The 24879-nt window shown below is 38.9% G+C and overlaps 1 protein-coding gene and 1 long non-coding RNA gene across 6 annotated transcripts in view; one reads left to right on the top strand and one right to left on the bottom strand.

Annotated features, from left to right (window-relative positions):
- The window catches only part of LOC146760147 (uncharacterized), a 24961-nt gene extending 5542 nt beyond the window's left edge, over nt 1-19419 (bottom strand). For both annotated transcript variants that reach the window (XR_014948132.1, XR_014948133.1), the window contains exons 1-2: nt 19283-19419; nt 12162-12270 (exon numbers count right to left, since the gene is read on the bottom strand). This is a non-coding gene — a long non-coding RNA (uncharacterized LOC146760147). The remainder of the gene's footprint in view (nt 1-12161; nt 12271-19282) is intronic.
- Nucleotides 1-24879, top strand: part of HECW2 (HECT, C2 and WW domain containing E3 ubiquitin protein ligase 2) — a 131704-nt gene extending 106825 nt beyond the window's left edge. For 3 of the 4 annotated variants that reach the window (XM_015867659.3, XM_085552835.1, XM_085552836.1), the window contains 9 exons: nt 1741-1854; nt 5484-5636; nt 6982-7080; nt 8931-9060; nt 9634-9780; nt 10367-10481; nt 10917-11002; nt 11736-11848; nt 15821-24879. In XM_015867659.3, coding sequence (XP_015723145.2) covers nt 1741-1854; nt 5484-5636; nt 6982-7080; nt 8931-9060; nt 9634-9780; nt 10367-10481; nt 10917-11002; nt 11736-11848; nt 15821-15932 — 1069 coding nt within the window. In that variant the 3' untranslated portion in view covers nt 15933-24879. The remainder of the gene's footprint in view (nt 1-1740; nt 1855-5483; nt 5637-6981; nt 7081-8930; nt 9061-9633; nt 9781-10366; nt 10482-10916; nt 11003-11735; nt 11849-15820) is intronic. The other variant, XR_014948127.1, reaches the window with a different exon arrangement.

The raw sequence follows: 24879 nt of genomic DNA, 5'->3' as shown, positions 1-24879 counted from the left end.
CTGCCACTATTGTTCAAGTGGTCTTCTTTGGTAAAGAGGTGTTCTCTTCTGAGTCATTTACAAGTCTTTAAAGACTCTTTAAAGGGGATTGGTAAATTATTATTCATTTCCAAGGATCACCTTAGAAAATTGCTGATATTTACAGTTAAGTTCAGCACTCTGAATGTTGGAGTGCTTAGATGAAGTCTTTCCTCTTTCGTTTAGCTGGTAATCGTGCAATGACATGCTGTAACATTAAGGATCATCATCATCAGAGATACTTTCATAATGTTGTAAATCACTAACTCTTGTGCCAGGTAAAAGGAAAACTCACATGCTTTAGGCAAATCAACATCAGTTGTAATATTAAAGTACACTTCCTCCCAAACAAGTTGACATTCTAATTGTCTCCCTTCAACATAAGGAAAAACCCTTGAAAATCCTTTCTTCTGCTAGAATTAGGGTGTGTTTTCCCCAGACAGTCTCTTCTTACATTTTGCAGGAATTTATGCAGAGCTCAGACTTTGTTTATGGGACTTTGTTAAAAGTAATTCCACAATTGACATAGGGTTTAAGTGGTGGTGTTTAGACAGTCCTAAGAAGCAGATGTCAAACATAATTTTCCTATAATGTAATGAAGTCATAAACCCCTGAAAGATTCATCTGTGAAGATTTTGTCATAAATATGAGGGCAAATACCAGAGAATGATGTCTGCTACCTGTGAGATCTATTACATCTTTTGTTTTGTTTTTTTCCTGACTCATTTGCCATCACACTGAGGTTTTTTAAAGCAGAAAATGCTTGGCTTTGAACAGTTTTCCCTGAGTTCCCAAGCACGTGCTGACCTGCTCCTTTCTTTCAAACTACAGCTCCAGCAGTTTTCCTACTGCCTGGGTTTTCTTGTTGCGCTCGATACTTCCTGGTTTCCTCCTCTGCAGGCCAGCACACTGCAACCACTGACTGCTGCATGAGCAGTAAGACAGCAAGGGCTTTGCAAGATGGCATGTGGAGGGGCAAGTTGCCTGTGTGTGGGGCACAGCTCCAAGCTTGGGTCTGACTGACTGATCAAACACATTCATAAGACAGTATTTGAATGTAAGACAAGCCAAGTTTCAGGAATCTAATTAAACACGGTTCTTTGGCAAAGGATGAAAAGTCTAAGTAGGATTCTTTCACCTCATATTTCAGATCTTTATGATGACTCCTTGATTTCACAATTTTTCTGTTAAAAGATATAGTGTGTTTTTCTATGTGATGCCTCAGTTTGGTTTTGGACAGTTACTGTTCCTTCTGGTCTTGTCGTCTCATCACACCTACACTGGGGTTAATGTAGAGGTGTTTAGTTCCAGAGTTGTCATTTGGTGACTTTCACACAGGTTCATCTTTTGCCTTGTTATGAGATGGATTTCTACATAAGCATTAGATTGTTGCTTACAGTAAGACTAATTTACATCCTTGCAGAAGAATTTTAGGCTTACTGAAAACGCTTGTTTCAGGCCTTTTTCCACTGTGGTCTCAATGTAAGAAAAAAATAGGGTGGAAAAATCAAAACAACACTTCTTTGTACAAGGCATATTACTGAAATGTTCAGTAGATGCTTCTGGGTTCTGACAGACAGAAGCTTCCTGGTGTGGATCAAATTATCCAGCAAAATGGGTATCAGAGCTCTAAAGTCACCCTGTACCTTGTAGTGTAAGTAGATATTTACAAATGTGATTATTATTCATGAATTACTCTTTCAATGTTGTTTTGCTTTTCAGATTAATAATCAGGAGAGATCACTTGCTTGAAGATGCCTTTAACCAGATTATGGGTTACTCAAGGAAAGACTTGCAGAGAAATAAGCTCTATGTTACATTTGTTGGGGAAGAAGGGTAAGTAGAACGGGGAAGTAAATGTAATCTCTAAACTGTCTTGCAGCTGTGCTGTTTTGCTGAAGTTTTTGTGGTCTAGAGTGAAAAGAGGAAGGATTGTGGTCAGGAAATGCCACATATACGAGCCTTAGAACATACAGCTGTTCAGGATGACTTTTTTAAGCTTTGTGAAATATAATGCATCCTGCCTTTGCAGAAATAATACATGTGTTTATGTGAATTTTCACAATAGTTAGTGTGTGTTTCAGAGTGTTGCTGGGAAAGCAAAGAGAAAAACAAACTGCTTTCTTCTGTTATTCATATTTCTTTTCTGTCAGTGCTGTTATTGTATCTCTAGTGCCTGTTCAAAGACAGCTGCCATTTGCTGGAGAGGGAGCGCTTCCAGAACAGGCTAGATGCTTAATCCCTAAGTGTTTTCTAAGGCAATGGGAGCAGAAGGCCCTCTGTGCTGCAGGAGGTTCTCATCATCTTTCTAGGCCATGGCCTGTTTCACAAATCAAAGCAATCAGGCCATTGCCAGTTGTCAAATAAACACAGATATCCCTGACATAAAGTCACTTCGGAGGATGCTCGGTCTGTGTCTGATGGAAATCTGATGTCATATAGATTGTGAGGTGCACATTACTAGGCAAGATGTGATTCGTTTTTCTTTGCAAGTGTAAGTGGAACCATGTACTGATTACCTGTTTTTGTCTCTTATTTTGCATCTCCTTTGTCAGCTCTTAAAGCCTTTTGCACTAGGCACAAACATTTTTATGGATATATTTCATGGGTGTTTTTCTAAAGAAGTTGGAAGTCTTGTTCTCTGATATTTAGGAAAATGCAGCACACAGCTGTTGGAATGCTGTAGTATGCACTATTGCCATGCAATGTGCAAATCTACTTCTAAAATAGATAAGTTGTTATAGAGACATCTCATACGAGATTAGATTACTTTGAAAACTATGTAAAGTTTACCCTGAGCTACTTGCTGCTAATAAAGACCTGGTGAAGTCTTAAAATGTTGGCAGCTGAGAGCCAAGTGTGGACTTGTTCGTATAAATAATATCACTGTGCTGTCTGAGGAAAAACTCAGAACTGGAATGACGAGGCTGATGCAGGATGAGATTACACTGTATTGACGGAGCAGGGTGGGGATGCAGCAGCGAGGTCTGTCTTGCACAGCCCTACCGGCCTTCATTTTTGCTGCTGCAGCCTCAACTCAGATTTAAAAATGAAAGGGGGAAATTTGAAAGTCATACACGAGATAGAGATTGACCCAGATAGACCGTCTCCTTTCATCAGACATCAGGCATTTCCTCACTTAGTACAGCGAGATGAAGAGTGACCTGGAAGAGGAGGTGACGCATACTGTTTCCTCTATATCTAGCTTTAAACAGGACTCTCTTCTTAATGGAAAAGAATGAGTTAATTGAGAGTAAATTAAAATGACGTCAATTCTCTATTTACAAATCTCTGTTGTGAATGAAGAAAGGATATGTGCAAACAGTATTGTTTCATCAGAGATGGTGCAAGAATATGTATCACATTGAGCTATTCATTTGGCTAGGCGTAGAAAGACAGGTCAGGGTGGAGGAGAGGAGAAAAAATACTGGAGGTGAATCTTCTACTTGTTTCTCCTTTCTTTAAGAAAATTCACTGGAAGTTTGCTGTTGCATTGCTTTTCCTCTTGGTAGAGAGGTCTAAGACTTAAAGTAACGTGAAATAGAATCCTCCCAGATTAAAACATTCTGAGTAACTTTTGTTGGTGTACGTGTTAGTGAGCAATGCAGGCATAGTTAATTTTTTGTAAATCTCATAATGTTTGGTGTTTTCCTCGAACCTTCGGTTTCTACAGTTGTGTAACTGATGCTAGTTTATTGTTTTTTTGCATTTGTACTTCATTTGGAGGAAGTGAAGAGAATTTTGATGCAAAGAATATGATTTCTTGAAGTTATTTTCCCTAAGTTCTATGAACTATTAGCAGAAGCTGGTTTGTGTTTGTAGTGAGAAATCTGAAATATTAATGGCGCTTCCCAGGAGACGTGAGTCACGTTGCCAACAACATATTTCTCTGCTCCTGAATACCCAAATGCCCTACAGTTGCAGCTGCTGTGCGGTTGCATACCTCTTGTATGAAGTTTTCTCACCCTTGTGCCAAGCCTTTAATTGTGGGATAAATCTGACTGACAGTGCAGGACTCTCATGATTGATTTATTTAGCATGACTCACAGTAACACCATGTACAAAGGGAACTGTATGCAATGGCTGATAGTCAGGCACACAGTTTCTGTTCCATCTTCAGTTTTCAGTGAGTCTAATTATCCCAGAAGTCTGTAAGAGTGTTCCAGACAACCCTTTCTTGATCTGGTATTTGTGCCAAGATTATGATCCAACAGTTGTCCATGATATCAAACTGTTATTTTTTTCCTGCAAATTGAGGATGGAATCTGCCCTTCTTGCCAGGGTAAGAATCTGTTTCAGTACTTTGCTTCTGAAGCTTAGCACAAGCAAAGTGCTTCCAAATGACTGAAGGGAAAATATTTTTCCTTCAACAGAATAAAGAGGCTTTGTCCTCAACTTGATAATGGTACCTCACTTGTATTTTCCTGACAACATCGTCCTCAGAAAGAACTCTCATCTGTGCATATCTCCTGTTAAAGATCATGAGCCAAAACATTAGTAGCAGGAGTCCTGTACGAAAGCTGACTTTCTCTATGATGCTTTTGTCTGTGTGTTCTCTTAGTACTAAAACAAGACCTTCATAAAAGTCAAGTGTGAATTTTTCAAGCTATTGAAAATCTTTTTGTTAGGACTACAGTAACCTCTCCTCCCCATAGGAAAATATCTTATTTTCTACCTCTACCAGGGCATTAACTTCGTGCTTAACTCATTTTGTTGTTGACTTGCAGCATAGTGTCACAACTCTTAGTCTTAGTGCTTTGTCAGCAGTGAGTTTGTTTATGATTCAAGAAGAGGTTATTTAGATTCCTTGTTCATTAGAACAGGAATCTTGAAATAGAAGAAAAAAAAAAAAAAAAAAAAAAAAACCAAAAAAACCCCAACCCCAAAAACAACAAAAACAAAGGAAATATGCTCTCCAAAAGACATTTAAGTGCACTCAACTTTGGAAGACAGTCAAGAAAATTTAGACCAAGAAAGAGAACTCGCTTAAGTAATATCAGATTATATTGCTGGGAAAAACAGAAATATTATCCTTCAAACTGCCCTTATTGTTGTAAGTCTGCATGGACAAAATATGACAATTTTCCATTTTCATTCCTAATTTATCAGATGCTGATAGGTCTGATGTTGCCTCTTTTCCTGTTTCCTCTCCCTCCCCTCAGACACTACTTGCCTTCACCTCCATTTATTTGGTTATAGTCTCATGGCAAAAAAACCCACCATTACAGCTTAAGCCAAAAATTTTGATGTAGAGCATTTCCTTCCAGACCTCCAAGTCATTCCATTTCAGAGGATCCTCGCAAGGACTTTACATCCCTTGGCATTGAGCAATCTGCTGGATAAGGGTTCTGGTTAAAATCTTAGGAAATTTTAATGGCAAATGTACTGTAAGGAATGTAAATGCAAAGAAGTGTTCCTTTGCACGTGATAAACACTGTATAGTAATGTCAAGTTTCCTTTTAAAGGTTGGACTACAGTGGACCTTCAAGGGAATTTTTTTTCCTGGTGTCTAGAGAGCTCTTCAATCCATATTATGGTTTATTTGAATATTCAGCCAACGATACCTACACAGTACAAATAAGTCCCATGTCTGCTTTTGTAGACAATCACCACGAGTGGTAAGGATTATTTCTTTTGTCTTTGCTTTTCAAGTATCTTTGTCTTTTCTGCTGTCCTCATTTGCAGAGAATGCTTATGTTTGCTCAGATGTATAGAACATAGTTGGATCTTTTTAACCAGCAAAAAAGTGATTGCATTTCTATAGAATTTCCTCATTTTGTTTTCTCTTGTGGTGGTTTTAAATGATCTTATTTCTCACGAGGTCAGCAAAAGTGTGGTTTGGAACATGTATCGTGGGATTATCTCACAATACAACGTTCTGGGTTTCTTGTACTTTAGCAGACAGTCACTTCATGAAATCAAAGTTAACTCCTTGTGCATTAAAAATGCGTGAGATTTTGGGTTGTTGTCAACTAAGAATATTAAGGGAGATTTCAAGGAGGTGCTATTATATATTTGTTTATCCACTGGAGGTATCTTAATTAAAGGGGAAGGCTGATGGTTACATAGCTCTTAAGCAAAGACTATGCTATGTACAGGTATGCTTCTAAAATAGTTGGCAATCTTTTTTTAATCTCTTTTTCACACTTATAAGGCAGTTCAGATCATGGCATCTCTGAAAGTTTATAGATGTTTTCACTGAATATCAACAGACAATTCTGCCATGTAAGCAGTTATAATGCAGTAATAGTGCCAACTGCTCATATAGGTAGGATGGAGAGGTACTGGGCTCTTATTGGTTAAAAGCCATTTGTGAAGAGTGGATATCTGTGAGGAGTCTCATTAACAGTTTTTAAGTTAAATACCCACCAAAATAAAAACAAGAAGAAGAAAGAGAAAGGGAAGATGAATGTGGTTATCTTGACATGAGGCAGTGCGATAAAAAAAAATTAAGGAAGCAAAATAAAAAGCTTCTAGCCACTGTTTGTGAAAATACATACAGAGATCTGTAATCACCAGTCAGAAGAGGGAGCAAAAAGCAACTGTATGCAGGAACACAGTGACAAGTGTCAGTCTGGGGAAGTGGAGGAACCTTCAGCCTCCCGGTGGCACTAGTACAAGTTAATCCTAGACAAGGTCTGTAAAGAAAATGAACAGTTATTATCAAGTTGTAAGATGTCTTACAGAGGTAGATGGGGTTAAGTATGGATTTGGCATTTCTAAGAAGCTACAACTTGGATATCTGAGGGATGTTCTGCACTCTTCAAACTTGCATATGTATATTTTTTTTTCTGTGCTCTTATGAGAACATAAAAGGAAAAGAAAAAAAGAAAAGAACGCCACATTTTAGGCATAGCCCTCTGACTTGCCAGTGCTGTTTGGATGTATAAATAAGTTTTGATGACAGAGCAGTGTACAAACCACAATGTCTCAGTACAGTGATCATAACTCTTTGTCTTTTAGGTTCAGGTTTAGTGGTCGAATCCTTGGTCTTGCTCTGATACATCAATATTTGCTGGATGCCTTCTTTACACGGCCCTTCTATAAAGCCCTCCTCCGAATGTGAGTAGAATTGTTCAGTCTCCTTTTTTGGTTTCCTTGCCCATGGACAATAGCATTTTGTGCACGGGTATCTTATCCTCAGAATGACAAGCCTTTATGTGTAAATCAGTCATTTCATTTTAATCCAGCATATTTTTAAAAGGTTCCTTGTTGCTGACTGTGGTGTTACCTAATAACTTGGAATGCTCTCCCTACTAATTTCATACCGATCTGTGTGATTTGTTTATACTATATTATCAGCTTTCTTTACAAAATCCTGCATTTGAGCTAGTTAGAATGAAATGCTGTGGTTTTGTTCTAGATATTAATAGAGATGTTATTCATGTGTCTAGTAATGACTCATAAGATAGGATGTGAATCACTTCTGAACTTAGACTGCGAGACTTGAATTCTCTGATTGCAGCCAGTCTCCATTTTGAGGAGCTTTACTTTGATGTGCTTCAGACTGGATTTTCAGAACTGCTGCTGTTCTGGCTTAAACAATGTGCCTAGCATGTCTGGAAGTTAAGGCATAATGAACTTAAGGCACTTCAGTTTTTGTCCTCAGTTTTGAAGCAGTTATGGAGAAGCCTGGAAGGATATCATAGAACCTTTTGCGTTGGAAGGGACTTATCAAGGTCATTTGGTCCTAATCCCCTGCAAAGAACAGGGACATCTGCACTAGATAAGGTTGCTCAGAGCCTGGTCCAGCCTGACATTGAATGTCTGCAAGAATGGGGGCATGTTTCTTCAAATTATCATACATTTTAATAGCGAGGAGTAATGCATGTGTATGTTTGAAGTTCCTAATTGCTGACAGTATCATTTCAGTGAGAATGAGGACTTGCCCCAGATGGACTTTAATAATAATATTGTTTAACTACCCAGTTAAATTAATTATTTAACTCTGTGGTTCTCTGAGCAGTTAAGTGATGATGTGAATACTTTTGTATGCAGCCTATTTTCTGCAATTTCCTCATCACAGCCACAGATCTTTGCTTTCCTCAGAGCTAGGAGCCATCCAAAGTGTCTCTGCAGATGGAGCATTGTGCTCAGCCCATCTGCTTTGATGTAGGGACTGTTACTGCAGGGTGTCCCTTCAAGTACATTTGAGAGTCCAATAAAAGTATATGACTTCTTAATGACTTTTTACATGCCCAAGAATGGTAGCAGGCAGGAAACCCTACTGATAAAAAGCAGCTGACACATGATTAGACACAGTGTGCTATTTCACAGCACAAGTTATTACTCAGAATTAAGAAGAATTGCAGAATTTGCTACTCTAGTATTAAATACTGTCACAACTTCACATATTCAAATCTTGGAGAAGAGACTGTTAAAGACAGCAAGGGCAGCTGGCTCACAGGTTGGATTTGTCAACAAAAGACCAGGCTCAGGGAAATATGGCAGATGTTAAGGGAAAAAAAAGGCTATCTTTGTGATAAGAAGACAATGTAAACTGACTTCTTTTCACAGTGAAGGGACAAGAAGACCATAAGTAAAAGGGATTGTTACAGAAAATGTACAGTTTCTTCGCTGATTAGAAGTTTTTATCTCTTCGGTGTATATATTTTCATAATTTCAAAATATTCTTTACAGAAAATATGAGATGGACTCACTTTAAACTTGGAAAAAGCAAGTGAATAAATTTTGGGGCTTTAAAAATGCATAAATTCAGTTTGAGCGATACAGTAGCTGCTATTGTTAGGGAAATAAAGGGAGATTTGAAATAGCATCTTCTTTATTCTGTTCATGTTTCTCACAGCTGACGTTACTCCCAGTCTGTTTTGCAGGACTGTTCTGAGCTTTGCTGCTGAGCACACACTACTGCTGTCATTTGTGTTTATGTGTTTTGGTTTTGTTTATGTTAGACTCTGTGATCTGAGTGACCTGGAATACCTTGATGAGGAGTTTCACCAGAGTTTGCAATGGATGAAAGATAATGACATACATGATATCCTGGATCTCACATTTACTGTAAATGAAGAAGTTTTTGGGCAGGTGTGCAAGATTCCTAATTTCTTTCTTCTCTGTATTCCGCTCCTAGATAAGCATTTCAATGGGCAGAAAAATGCCTGTCATTCCATGCTGATTTGAACTTCTTTTTATGAAATTCTGTTTGATGAAAACGATGTTGAAATTTCAAGAGTAGTTATTATTTTGAACCTGTCAAACGTGTGTTTCAGGTTAAGGAGACTTTCTGGAAACTATCTGAAATATCAGCATTTTTGATTGCTCTGCTGGAGGTGGATTCCCTAAATTTCATAGCGCTAGAGTTAGCATTCAGAGGCATTGCAACACCTTTATTGGGATATTATTTAGAGACTTTGCTATTTTAATCTTTGTAATTTTTTCTTTTTCTTTTTGAGCTTCTTCTACTCATTTGCACTAACTATAGTTTAATAAAAACAAACAAACAAAAAAAGATTTATTTTGTATTGTCTTATTTCACATATTCCAATTTGCTAACGTGAGTCTTTGCTAATGTCCTTGAGGAATTATTCAACTTTAAAGGTTTAAATTGTTGTGATTATTTCTTTTATCTTAATGATGCTGTGATTGTTTTCTTCTAAGATCACAGAACGGGAATTGAAGCCGGGGGGTGCCAACATTCCAGTCACAGAAAAAAACAAGAAAGAATATATAGAAAGAATGGTAAAATGGAGGATTGAGAGAGGAGTTGTACAACAGACAGAAAGTCTAGTTCGTGGTTTCTATGAGGTAAAAAAATTTCAGCTGGAATTTACTTTCTTTTTTATTCTCCCAAAGTGTTTTTCTCCTTGTATACATTTCCCAAATAAGTAGTCCCAGAACACTGGTGCATGTATAGTCAATTGGAAGTGCCCATACAGTGTCTTTGTGTGTGTGCAAAAATCAGCGCTAGTCGTTGACTTAAACTCTATGGTTACTTATCTTGTTAAAACTGGTAGATAGTTTTGATCATTGTTTGTATGATTGGCAGTGCTAACATGAGCAGTCTTTTTATGCTTGGTGGTTTTTAGTGCATACTATACTCAGCATAATACAGCCAAATGTATTTCAAGTCTTTTATACCTTACCTGCCTTATCAGAAACAATTAAATGGGATGTATCGAACTTTATTTGTCCTGTAATCATTCGGTATTATTTGCCAGGAAGTTTCTACCCCAAGCACTGTGGTCCTCCAGTATAACTGTTTGAAACTGCATCCTAATAAATAGGTATTTGCCTTTAAAAAGGAAAAATATTAATACTAATCCTATCAATTCATGAGACAGATGTTATTTCATGAATGTCTGAATAAGAGATGAGCCTTTTTCTTTAACAGGTGGTTGATGCAAGGCTTGTGTCTGTATTTGATGCAAGAGAACTGGAACTGGTCATAGCTGGAACAGCAGAAATTGACTTGAGTGACTGGAGAAATAATACAGAATATAGAGGAGGTAACATCATTTGTTCACTGACTGTACTGGGGGACTTCTATCAAGAAGATGAGAGATAATCCCAGAGACTGCAGTCTGGTTGTTAAGAACCATAGAAGAGCACTGGGAGATTTGAGAACTCCAAAAGAAACGTTGCAGTTTTAAATACATAAATAGCAAAGCACTGGAATATTTCAAGAACTGCCTTTCCTCTCAGTGATGGATTAATGAAAGGCATGCGTGCAAAAAGAGATTTAATTTCTTTTTGTCCCTGTAAATTGATTCTCTAAGATTTGTAAATATTTCAGGAGGTGTTTTCTATTGTCTGCCTTTTGCTGCAGCTGGTTAAGAAATGCTGCATTATAGTGACAAGGGCTAAATTAGGAAAGACATATTACTGTCTTCTCAAACACTTTTGTAGTATTAAAGCTATGAAGCCTCTTCTTGTTTTAACAGGTTATCATGACAATCACATTGTAATTCGGTGGTTCTGGGCAGCTGTGGAAAGATTCAACAATGAGCAACGACTAAGACTTTTGCAGGTAAGAAATGAAGTGTTGTGAATAGAAATTGTTTGTCTCTAAAAATTACTGCTAAACTAGTTTTACCTGGGTTTATGTTATCCAAATATAATGATGATGCTGGTAATCTGAACAGCATCAGATTCTAACTTTCAATAATTTTAAGTGACTGAAGCTCACAGTTTGTATTCTCATTTAACTTTACGTCTGATCATTGAGTTACCCATATGAGCAGAACAAAGGAGCGTTTTGCTATTTAAGCACTTCAGAATGTAGTCCTTTTCCTATAGCATCTACTGCTGTTTATGATGATACTGAAATGCACAGGGCCAAAAAAGCCTTACACAAAGCCTACATGATTATTTTTTCTCGGTTCCTCTTCATAAAGAGTAAAAACAGCAGGGAGAAAAAAACACAACACCTTGCGCCTAAGCTAAAATAACTTGAAATTAATAGTGTTTTCTTCTATGGAGCTTATGTAGGATAATTTCCCTTATCCTGGCTTTCAGAGAGAACTCTTTTGAAGGAAATTTATCTTGGAAGTTGTCTCTTCTGAAGCCCTATCAGGAAGCGACCTATTTTCCTCCATCCTGCATTTAAAGTAGCATTTATTACTTGTGACTCACAAATTTCCTTATTTTGCAAATGCTTTTACATAAGCATTTGGACTTCAGTGAGTATGCTGATAGAAATAACTAACTAACCTGCACCATCTGTGTATCCAGTGTTCTTGATCCTTTGTTTGTGCTGGCAGTTTGTTACAGGCACATCCAGCATACCTTATGAAGGGTTTGCCTCTCTGAGAGGGAGCAATGGGCCAAGAAGGTTCTGCGTAGAGAAGTGGGGGAAGATCACTGCCCTTCCAAGGTACAACCAAGTGAATAAATTGCATTAGTGATGTTAGTACTAGAGTTACTTTGGAATATTAGTTATTGGGATGACAGATAAAAAAGCTTGAAATGAATAAGCAAACATGTGTCGCTTTACATGAAAACTCATTATTCCACTGTCACGCATTTTTTCTTTTAAATTATTTTTTTGTTCTCATAGGATGGACAAGGCAACATAACTGTGTTTGATGTTTATATTTGAATGCCTTTTTGGATGGGAAATTATTTTAGAATGATCATTATTGATTTTGTTATATTTTGTTTGATTAAATATGCAGTTATTTACTTACTGAATGTTGCAAGGTGGTTGTCCAGCACAGGGAGGGTATGTCTGATCAGCAGCCCTTAGATGCTTCCTCCAGCTAAATGTCAGAGGTGGGGACATCGGTCAGCTTCTGCCTGCAGGACCAATGAATTACACTTTTAAAGTCAAAGAGACAGAGAAATTACTATGAGATCCAGACACAGCAGGAGGCCTTTAAGCAAAGCCATCTTACCAGCTTACCTTACAAGCAGGTTCTGGAAATGTGTATTTCAAAACAAATACTTGATATCTTTTGAAGGATTAGCAATACCTGGTAGTCAGATCAGCCTACTTTATAATTTATGAACCTATGAACTAGTTTTAATGATGTTTAAAAAAAAAAACCCTTTAATTTGGGACTTCAAAATCAAATTACTTTTCTTGTTAGTTTAAGTAAGAAAATGAGTTGCAGGAGCCTATTTCTGTATTCTCTAGTACTGAAATACCTGATGTTAACGAAGACTTCAGTGTAGAAAAGGTCACAACATGCCTGAACAGGATGATCAGAATTTCCTCTGAAAAAGTTATGCTGAGTCCTAATTGTATTGAACAGCAGAATAAAACTTGTTCCTATAGAGCAACATGGAGCAATCTGTTGAGAATGAACATTCAGTTCAGTTAGTTAGTGGGAAGTGCCAGCTCCTCAATTGAGGAGAATTATGAAGTGTAACTAATGATTCTGTTGTTTAGGGAAACTTTTGTTTCTGTCACTGTGGATGGCTTTTAACATACTTACATAAATGTGGGTGTTAGAATAACCCAACGCTACAAGTTGTTTGTTAACTGTATGTGACAAACATCTTGCAGTTGTTGTGAGCTGGCAGTTCCTGACATTCACGTGTAGAACTTTGGTCTCATAAAAAAATAAATGATGTTCCACGCTTATACTTGAGTGGACTAAGCCCTTAGCAGAAAGCTGTATTTGCACTTTTAAGTATCTAGTTCCTGTGTACAGCCTCAGCTTCAGCCTGTGTCTCAACAGCTTCAGAGACTTAGCGTGCAAACACCAAGTAGTACTGGCTAGGAGGTAAGACATTGTTAAGAGTGACCCTGAATAGCAAACTTTGAAGAGGTTTCCAAAAAAGCCCTGTCTGTAAACACTACTGGATCTGTGAGGTGTATCAGGTTCGCAGAATCTCAGGGTTTGCAAGAGTTCATTGAGCCCAACCCCCTTCTAAACCAGGTACCCTACAGTTGGTTGCATGTGTAGGCATCCAGCCAGATCTTGAATATCTTCATAGAGGGAGACTACACAACCTCCCTGGGCAGCCTGTTCCAGTGCTCCATCACCCTTACTGTAGAGCTCTTCCACATGTTAATATGGAACTTACTGTATTTTAGGCCATTACTCCTTGTCCTATCACTGCGTATTACCAGGAAGTGCCTGGCCTCATCCGTTTGCCTCCCACCTCCGTTTAGATATTTATGAACATTTATCAGATCCTTTCTCAGTCTTCTTTTCCCCAGGCTGAACACACACAGGTTACTCAGCCTTTCCTCACAGGGGAGGTGCTCCAGGCCCTCTGTCATCTTCATCCCTAAGTTACACACACAGGCTGGGCTTGAGAGCAGCCTTGAGGAGAAGGATTTGGGAGTGTCAGTTGATGAAAGATTCTGCATAAGCCGGCAATGTGCTTGTAACCCAGAAAGCCAGCTGTATGCTGGGTTGCATCAAGACAAGCATGACCCTGTACTGTGAGGGCACTGGCACAGGTTGCCTAGTGAGGTTGTGAGTGCCCCCACCCTGGAGGCACTCAAGGCCAGGCTGGATGGGGCTGTGAGCAACCTGGTCTAGAGGGAGTTGTTCCTGCCTGTAGCAGGAGGGTTGGAACCAGATGATCTTAAAGGTCCTTTCCAACCCAAACCATTCTATGATTTTGTGTTTTTGCTACTGTAATACTGTTCAAATTACAATGAAGTGAAGCTTAACTGGAAATCTGGACTTCAGGAACCAAGTTATTTTTCATGTTGTCCTCAAATGTGAGTCCAGGAACATGGAAGTCTTGTTTCCACACGGTTTGAGATGATGGAGTGGGAAAATGTTGTCCAGGGGAACAAAGAAAAACAACAAACAACCTTTCTTCCTGAAGCCTTAAGAAGTTTCTCGTAAGGGTGAGAAAGAGATTCCCACAATAGACCAAGATCTTAAGTTTTTGTCTTTTTTAATGACTTGGTTTTCCAAAGTAGGTGATGATGTTCTCAAAATTGCCCTCAAAATTAAGATAAAACTCAATTCTCTTAATAAACGTAAATGATATGCCAAATTGCTATTAAGCCTTTGCTAATTATATGCTATGTCTTTCACAACTTGTGGTTTTACAGCCCACACAGCATGATCCATACTTCTAATGAGTGGTTTCCAGCCCAATGCAGCAGAAGCATGCGGTTAAGCTGCAAATTGCATGAGACTCTGCCATAGTTTACTGTGATTGCTAAGCCATTCCAGACACCTTGCTCCAATTGTCCATTTGCTGCCAGGTCTAAATCAGCCTCTTTCTTCTAAGTGGAAACTTCTATAGAAAAAGAAAAATACACTGTTACTTTGGTTTTGGAAAGGCAAAACAGAAAAGCAAAGAAAGCTTTCTTCCAAGAGCCTTAGTGAGGTGGCAGAGTGAAGAAGTTTTTACTGAGCTGCTGGAGCTCATGCTGGGGAAATGTAGGCTTTGGTAATAAAGCTTCAAAGTGGAGAAGATACCTCTTCCAGCTTGTCTTCCCAACATTTTTTCTCAAGAACTCATCAGGTTAATAGTTCTATCTATTTCACTAGATCTGTTTCACTGTTGTATTTTAGTAAGTATTATTCTTGGCGTGCCCTGGGGGTCAGGCCACACTACCCATTATTCCACTAAGAGAAGAAAGATGCATTACTTCCCTTTTTATTCCTTGGAAGGGGTCTCAAGATTTAGTTCAAAGGTGGACTTTGGAATCTGAGCAAGAAACCAACCATGTGATTTTTCTCTTAAGAAGGCACAGTGGTGTTTTATAGCTACTTGCATAGTTCTGTGTAATTACAAACAGTAAATCTAAAGGTCATTGACTTGCTGGGTTGAATACACTGATAGTGCTCGTGCTTATTTACAACAACTTCTCAGAAACACGATCAATGCTGAGGAATCATGCAAGGAAAAGCATTCGATTTGTCTGTCCTTAATTACCACGCGATTGTTTCCTTGAAATACTTAGCATATCATTTAATGTTTCATCAAATCTAGTACCTTGTGCATATTCATCATCCTGCGATGGATTACAAATACCGTATTCAGGTATCATCCATATAAAAAAAAAACAAACAACACAACTTCTAAGATAGATTGAAAACTAATGTTTCATAGTAGACTACTTGAATTGTATTACGTTACAGCATTCTTGTCCTGTGCACGTTTAACGGGTAAAATTTATCACATGTCTTTTGAGCTGTAAGTATGTTTCTGAATGCCTTAATGAATGCATCTTACTGGCTTGTTATAATCAGAAAAATGTACATTAAACCTCACTACTTGTTTGGTTGGAAAACATCATTTGAGAGAGCAAGATCTTCTGAAAGAACACTGTTTGGCCATTTATATGCGAGTGCATATCAGTCTACCTAATTTCTTTTGACCTTTTAGAATAATATACTTCTTTACCTCCTCTTTGTTCCCTCAGGGCTCACACTTGTTTCAATCGTCTGGACCTTCCCCCATATCCATCGTTCTCTATGCTGTATGAAAAACTGTTGACAGCAGTAGAAGAGACGAGTACTTTTGGACTTGAGTGATACACAAACCACAGTGCCCTGCTCTATGAACTTTTGTGGATCTGACTTCTCAAAGAACGAATGAACATTTGTACCGGATTTCAGATTGCCATTCCGATAATGAGGTTCCGTGAAAGAGCTTATGAAGCAATTAAAAAGCATTGTGATAGTGGCAGAATTCTCTACAGTGAATCTGGAGCGTGGCTGAAGTGTAGGGAAAACCAAGTCCTGCAATCCCTGCTTTTTCAGGATGATCAGACTTCCTATGTTTTGTTGTGAGGAAACAAGAAATGTGCGATCCCATGTTGAGGTCAGCCTGGCTACTGCAAAACTGACATGAGTCTGAAAACTGGATTTCACCAAAGTCGATGAATAGAAAATTCAAGTCAAAATGTGAAATCATTCAGGCCCCACCTACACAGTAAATCAGTGAAAAATCATACAATATACTTTTTGTTCTTTTTTTTTTGTTTTTTTTTTTCTTTTGTATATTCATGAAGGTACATTACTTAATGCCATGTGTTATAACAGCATATCCAGCACTTGATAAACCTAAGACTACGAGTGCCTGCTTGGGGTGCACCATAGAGTTCAAGTTCCTGGGGCAGAAGTGAATTGGAAGGAAAGTCAGCAAAGGATGCAACAACAATGGCTTGCATTAAGGAGGTTTGTGAAAATATGTTTGCCAGTGGTGTGTATGACAAAAGATGAGCTGTTATAATGAACTGAGAAACTTAATTGGACTGATTTTATGATTTATACTGCATGGAAACTATTTTAAGAAGAAACTAGCAATTTATCACAGCATATCAGGAACAAAAATCCTAACACGGTGACTTCTGTTTATTTTTATAGGTTCATTATATTATGTTTCTTAGATTGTAAACAGGAAACAAGCAAACTAAAATGCTCTTTCTGTTTTTGCCACTTTCCATGCTTGAACAGACATTCTGCTGGTGTTTATTCTTTGAGCACTCTCAAGGGAAAAAAAAAAAAATAGCCTTTTATTTTTATAAGAGTGAAAAAAAAACTCCCAAAAGTATTTTGCACTGAATGTACCAAAGTTGAAGGGACGTTATGATCTGAATGACAGCAAACTGCATCACTATCAACTATCTATAAAAACACTTAGGAACCAGGCTTTCTTCACGGTGCCATGTCTACAGATACCAGGACTGTGCACATAAGTAATAATTTTATAATACTCTATGTGATATTGTAATATGCATTTATTTTAAATGCAGCTGGATCATTTTTTCATGCATTGGATTACTTAATGCAGTGGAGTTTAATACAGACATTTCATATGCTCCCCACGACTTGTTATTTGTACAGCACCACAAAGCACTAGCTCATGTGGAAATCCACGAGCAACCTACTTTAAGATGAACCACTGGTCATAATGCCACTGTCACATATCAGAGAACTCCCACAAGATGTAAACTGTCCCTTAGTCTTGCATTTTCTTGCATTTTCACTGATAGTTTTCTTGCATTTTCACTGGTTTTCTTACCAAATGTGATTTGAAAGAGTTTTTATAGTCTATCAAACACTGCATGGACGCCAGTTTCTTTATGCTTAATTTTGCTGAAATACATGAGGCTTGCTTGCATCTATTTTTGGTACTTTCCTCCAGATGGTCTCGTGGAACACTGTTGCAGCTGCGCGCCCTTTCTCGTGCAGCTGCTGCTACAGAGTGCATCCACATTTCTTAAATTCCAGGAAGTTGCACTTGGATCCTGTACGACAAGAACACGAATCTAGTTTTGCGCTAGCAGTCGTGATAGCGCCAAAGCGCAGCACACTATTGTGTGAGAAAAGAAGCCTCTGAAGTAAATTTAATTTTCCTGCTTTGGAGACACTTGAAAGGGCATCTCGGGGAGGCATCCTGCGTGGTCCTGGGGAAGCATTTTTCCATGGAGGTGAGCGTCAGTAGAGGTGTTGTCAGTAAAGAGTGCCGTTCCACCCTCCAAGTTGGAAATCTATGTGCAGCCAGGCAGCACAGACTGAGGAAACCCTTCAGGCTTCCTGAGCAAACATTACACGTGCAAAGGAAAACCCAGTTGCAAAATCAGAGTGAAAGCCTTCTTTGATTTCAGGAATAATTGAGCTTCTGCATGACATTTGGGACTCCAATAGCCAAGTAACATAGGTTTTCTTGCACTACTTCTGGCTGGCATGAAATAGCAAAGAGAAATCCAATCATGTCTCCCTACTTTTAGACATATATTTACCAATCTTTGCTGAAACTGCATGTCACAGATTTTGCAGAATACAGATGAGCAGTAGGCAAATTGATTCTTTGTCAGGTAACTCCAGCATTGCTCACGTTTCATGTGATCCGTTCACTGAATAGCTGAAACTCCGGAACTCAAAGCAGAACACAACTTCTGCTTGGTTGAAGGACCGAAGAATTTTGTTTTTACAGTACTGTGTTATCTGTGGTCTAAAAAAAGAGATTTCCCAGGTGGAAACTGTAATTAGAAGTTTTGAACCAGAAACTCTTTGGAATGAAAACTTATAATATTTGGCACAAGTGAAGTTTATACTAGTCTGCCTTTAAGTTATGCTTTTGTACAAATCAAGAACAATAAATGCGTCTTGTCAGTTTTTATTTAAATATATTTTTTGCACACATTTGTTCTCTGTTTAGACATACACAACTGCAATTAGTCACAATGACCCATTATTCTGTAAAGATGTGACAGGATCGCCATTGTGGCAGCTGTCAAAAAAAGTCTGGAATCCATGTGGCATTAAGACCCAGAGAGACCGAGGAGAAGCTGCTTCCTGCTCTTTTGCTGCCAGCATTGCCTGGAGGACTCTCAAAAAACGTTATCTGAAAGTGGGAAGTGAGCTGCCCAGGTACGGCTACCCGTGCTGCCTCGAGCACACTATCAGCTGTATGTGATGATATAGGCAGTGTGATTGCTCTGAAGAGATTAGTAGGAAAGATGGACAGAAAATGAAGCCTGAGCTCTCTGAGGTCCCCACATCTCTTGGTTGCTGAGTGGAGTTTCTCCTTTCAGTGTGGGAAGCCATTTCCATTGAACGCATCCTGTGTGGAAGCTAACTTTAGTGTCCTGCAGATGGCTACAGCTGCTGACCACGGCCATTTAGTTATGCAGTCCTGTGGCAGGCACGAGGGTCAAGAATGGAGAAAGGTGAAAAAGCATTTCTGAAAGCCTTGCGCCTCCTCAGAGTTTCAGCCCCCAGCAAGCTGAGGTATTCTTTGTGTGCCTGGTGCTACCTCTCATCAGCTTAGCCAGAACACTCCTGAATACACCGGGAACGCTCGTAAGCATTGAACTGATGCAGTGTGGTGCCTGTTGGAACAAACAGTAAAGAATCTGCAAGCTAGAAGTACTTACTGTAGCAGTGCCGATGTTTTCATCCACAGCAGGTAGGAGAGTGCCATCCGTTACGTAGGTAGCACCATCAGCAAGCTGCAGGTTAGTTATGGAAGACATTTTTTCAATCCAAAATAAAATCTAATTTAACACAGTTCAGCTTATTGGAAACAAGCCTTATCCCCACTCTGCTGTCCTGCTGTTTTATCTTGTTATTCATCAAATATTGCCCACCCCCCCCTTCCCCTTTCTTTTTTTTTTTTTTTTTTTGCTTTTAAAATAGTTGTGCTTGTCCGTGTTGTGAACCCATCATAACAAGGTGGTAACGTTGTTCAGAGAGCATCTAGGGCAAAACCTATCTGCGTACTCTGCATTCCCTGTAATCTTCAGGGAAACTAAAAATGATGGCAGCAGCATGCTGGCAGCACATCAGATGAAGTTTCTGGCATGAGATGAACTGCCAAAGCAGCAGACTGGCATTTTGCTTAGTTTAAAATTAAAGGGGGGGAAAAAAGTTTTGAGGCTTCCTATATATTTTTATTTTCTATTTTCTTGAAAGTTTCAGCAACAACAAAAGCTTCCTTCAGAAGCATTAGCAGCATCTGGTTGCTAAATGTAGGCACAGCAGGGCTAACTGAGTTACTCCAGTGTGAACTGCGAAGGTTTGTGGAGGTATCTGCAAGTACACTGTCTGTGGGCTGAGGAAATCGTTCATAAAAGGGAGATCTGTGGTAGCTGTGTTTGAATAACCCGTGTAACTTCATTTCCTATAGAATGAAGCAAGTTAATTACTTTCGGCTATGAAACATATTTGTATTCAGTTATACTAGCAGGTACGTTTTCTTGCCACTGATTTTTTGTTGTTGTTGTGGGGGCAAAAGGGATAATTTATACTTGTTAGCACTAATGGGAATTAGTAAGTATGATCTCCAGTCATAAGATTATACACGTAACCTTAGAAGTTTTACTGCTAACCTTGAAATAATAATACTCAGCCACTGCTGCCATTTTCTCTTCTCATCTCTTCCTCCTTTAGGCATGTTGAAATCCAAGTGAAATTTCAGAGTAATTGCTCAAACCTGGCTCCTTAAATTGTTTGCTTTTTGGCCTTAGTATGCAGTGTGAAAGAACTGCAGAAGTAATAGGGATTAATGAGCTCACCCACCACAAGTAAAAGACCTTTAAGATGTGATCAGCATGATCACAGTGGCTGCTATGGGACTAGTCCAGCCTTTCGCTTAAATATTTTACAATAAGAAAGAATGCAAAGTGTTAAAGTTGAAATTCATTGCTTTCAGGAACAGGCAATATATGTTAAGTAAATAGTGGTATGAGGGGAGAACTGTCTTGTAAATCCACTACGTAAAAGCCTTATCATGACCCATGCCAAATAATATGCAAAACTGTTGACTGTAGAAACACAGTTTTCATGGTGCGTTTTGGTTTATTTATTGCACTTCTTTCAAAGAGATCACTGGCTTCGCAGTGCTTTTTCAGCTCAGTCTCATGCATATGTACTGGACTTCTAATATTTCAAATGCTCGTTGCTATAAAAAGAGTTTTATTGAAGTATTTCTAGTATTTTAAAGCAATTTTACTGTAAAAAAAAAAAACAATTCAAACAGAAAAGAAAGGTATTGTTTAGGTTAAAACTTCATTTAGTGCTCTGCTTTGCTCACAGCTGCATTATGCCATAGGAATCTTAAGGTGTTTTAAGCTCACAATTAATTTGAGGGCTCTTTTCAAAAACAGTGTCACTGTAATGACTCATTTGGCACTACTTAGATTCCTCCTGACCGCATGTGCAAGGATGACAGTCAAGGATTCCTCTGGAATGGAACAGCCCATGGTAGTATCTGTATGTATTCAAAACACATAGCCTGAGGGCTACGTGAAAGAAGTACTATGGTCATTAACTGGTCTCCTTCTAAATTGATAACGGGAATTTTGAACTTATTTCCTTTACGTACCAAATGCAGTCAGAGTACATTGCAAATGTAACCTGTAAAAAACAGACTAATGATAGATGTATTCCCATAAATATCTTAAAGATATGGTGAAGATGAAAGGGGGAGCCAAGCTGTGTTTCTTCCAGACCTTTTGTTTGTTTCTTAAAAAACAAACAAAAAAACTAATGAATAACGAAAATTATGGGGTTTTTTTCATCATTTATTTATTTATTTATTTATTAAACTTCCAAAAATGTATTAGCCCCTACTAATACAGCCTTTGTCTTACATAGAGGGCTTTTCTAAGCACTCAGGAGGCATAATCTGTTTTTAAATGTATTGATGTGCAAAGCTCCACAGGACACTGGTCTCCTTCATGCTGGGCTGCTTTCCAAAAGCTGGCTGCCCTCTCCCTTTTGCACTTAATCCTACAGACCTTCTTGCACTTACTGCAACTGTAGTATCAGAGTGAGATTGTGTTGGTGGTTTGTTTTAACATCCAGAATTAGATCAGACTCCTTGCATGAAGAGCCAGCCCCCTTCAGTCCAAAGAGTTGGCGGCATCATAGTTCATCTCACACCATGAATGACTGAAGAAAAAGGATCTCTTAATGCAATACAGAATCTCCTGAGTTGGAAGGGACCCACAAGGACCATTGAGTCCAACCCTTGGCTCCACACAGCATCACCTAAAAGTCAAACCTCGTGTCTGAGAGCACTGTCCGAACACATCCTGAGCTCTGAAAGCTCCAGGCCATGCCCACTGTACTGGGCAGCCCATTCTGTGCCCACCATCCTATGGGGCAGACCCAGTCCCTCACTCCCAGCTACCCCTCCCCTGACAGCTCCATGCTGTTCTCCTAGGGCCCTGTCACTGTCACCAGGGAGAGGAGATCAGTGCTGCCCCTCCACTCCCTGTGAGAAGCTGAAGTCGCCACAAAGCTCCTCTCAGCTCATCTGCTTTGGGCTGAGCAAACCAAGGGACCTCAGCTGCTTCTCACACACGTTGCCCTCAGGCCCTTCCCCACCTTTGTTGCCTTTCTTTGGATGCTCTCTGATAGTATTTTTCCTTTTAGTACCATGGCACCCAAACCCACACCCAGTGCTGGAGATGAGGCTGCACAGCACAGAGCAGAGGGGTCAGCCCCATTCCTGTGGGCTGCTTCACGCTGTTGGGTGGAAGCACGAGCCCTCATAGGGACACAGGTGAGCGTGGGTCCAGAGATCATGGCAGCAGGGATTATTTCTTGTAGTAAGGTGTTTGCCTTCCATAAATGATCATTTTGTCATGCAGCCCTTCAGCTGGTTTCATCCTGAAGATATTTCATGTTTCCACAGCTTGCGATACGAGCAGCTCCTCACGTATTCTGTCCTCTACTGCAAAGCTCTCATTTTAGATGAGGAGCATTCAATTTGATAGTTAGAAATACTCGTAACTGCGTAAATGTGGTCAATATGTGGCCATGCTGACTGCAGTCAGAAATTGCAGCTGAGTAAATGTTAAGATTACTGTATGAATAAGGAAATAAATCTCTGAAGCTTCATAACTAGTACTAGGGAAGGCAGGTACTTGTAGGTGCGGTAAATCATAAGACATGGCAGTTCCATGCAGCAAGTGCGACACAAAAAATGGGGCTGTAGAGCAGTTCTTGAGTGAAAACAACTGAAAGAAGTGGGGGTAGGAAAAGACTTTGCAAATAGAAGGTGGGACGGTGAGCTGTGCTGACCACTGGATGTACAAAAGGGGACACATTTAGCTTAAAAATTAGGCTGTGATAATGTACCCAAGAAAAATGACTATTCGTCATGAAGCAGATTACTGTTACAACACCAGGAGATGTGTTTTGGCTAATTATTTTAGGTTCCGAAAAACTAAAGCACACAATCAGAAAAATATCTTCTGTATTTTTCTTGATTTGTCTGTTTGTTTTGGACTGCTCTTAGAAAAACGAAGGTTTTTAAATAAAATAGGTCCTCCTTAACTGGTTTTACAAATAATTATTGTGCTTATTACTGGCCACATCTGGCAAGAGAAATAGTATCAGTTAAGAAGTTAAATCATCACTGGTAAAGGTACCTTTCCTTTCTAAATATGATGGGTCAAAGCCCCAATCTTTATCTCTGTGAAAATGTTGATAGTTTTTTATTTCTTTTAATGGTTGAGCCTTGTGTTACGGTTGTTTAAGAACCACAGATTTCTACCAGGAGGGATTTTTGTGTCCGGTTGTCATTTCAGGAGTGATGTGAAGTTTCTAAAGTTTATTTAAGACGGTAAAAATATTCTCAGTTATCTTGGTAGCTTTGGCCAAGCTGATGTGGGTCCTGAGTTCATTCAGTTTAGTGATATTGTCAGAAAAAAAGAACAAATGAGAGGACATGAGGAATCTCTGGGCCTGGTCCTCCACTTTAAAGCAGACCTGGTTCTTTACCAGAGAAAACAAACAAGTAAAAGAAGCTGAGACTACTGGATATTCAATTCAGATATAGAAGTCAAAGGAAGAATTCCTTGCAAGTTTTCTTCTTCAGTATTGTGACTGAGGTGACGAGTTTCTTATAAACTGTTAAGTCCTGCAGTAGAAGATATTTAGTATGTTGGACCATAGTCAGTAGCTCCATAGAGCAGGGCATTTTTCTGCAGTAAGTCTGCAACACTCAGGAGACTGCTGTTTATTATCAGCATTGCAAGGAGGAAAGATCATAATAATACTAAGTAAATATATCGTCTTAGGATGATGCTTTTTTTTTTTCCCTTTTGAATGACATAGCCTGGAGGGCGTCCACAAATCCTGATTAGCAAGGCTGCTTTTTCTATCAGTGACTGAACATCTATGCTTGTAAGGGCTGGTACAGTGTGCAAGGGGAATACTTCGTAGAAGAACAAACTCCTGATGGATATGGTGTGGAGTACTGGTACCCCTGGGTCAGTCAGTATTTGTGCCCTTGCCAGGCTATGGTTTGGGTTATTCAGCATGTTTGAAAGCGCATCTAGTTTTACAAGTTTTTGTAGTGGGGATGCAGGCATCCAGAATCTAACAGGTATATAGGTGCATCTCCCGCATTTTTGATGATTACTTGATATAATTTTATACCAAGTTCTTTGTTTTTAAAGAATTTCAGGCACTGAGAATATAGAGTGCGTATTTATTTCTAAGCTTTAAGTAGAACACATGTGGTGTATTTTTTAATCTTTTCCATGCGTTTCAGTTAGGAGTTCACAAGACTGTATATCAAATACAATACCAAGGTTTTCTATCTTTCTACAAGCTGATTTGTTTCATCTGAATTTGGTATATGTCTTTACAAAACACTAAACGGGGAAAATGCGCTTCAAGCGTTAAGATGGTGTGTGTCCTTTTCTCTATTTCCATTGCATCGCATTTTACTTGTTTTCTTTGAGGCAGGGAGGGAGGTTATGAAACTTATTGAGAGTATGACGGGCATTTTGTCGTGCCTGGCTTCAAGGATTGTATTCTAAGGTTTGACTGCTCACAGATACGCATAATTATCTACTCGGTTGAATACAGGACTGCTCTGTTGTATTTCCTGCTATTCAAAAACATTTTGGGAAAAGATTTCTGTGTATAATTTTATTTTCCTACTGATCTCTATTTTGTTTAAGACCATGTTTCATCATGAAATCACTTAAAATAAATCTTCTTAAAAAATCCA

The sequence above is a fragment of the Coturnix japonica genome, chromosome 7 (genome assembly GCF_054131305.1).
Source record: "Coturnix japonica strain WE chromosome 7, WE-NBRP24, whole genome shotgun sequence".
NCBI classification, from domain to species: Eukaryota; Metazoa; Chordata; class Aves; order Galliformes; family Phasianidae; genus Coturnix; species Coturnix japonica.
The sequence above is the reverse complement of the archived record's forward strand: the minus strand, read 5'-3'. Positions and strand labels throughout refer to the sequence as shown.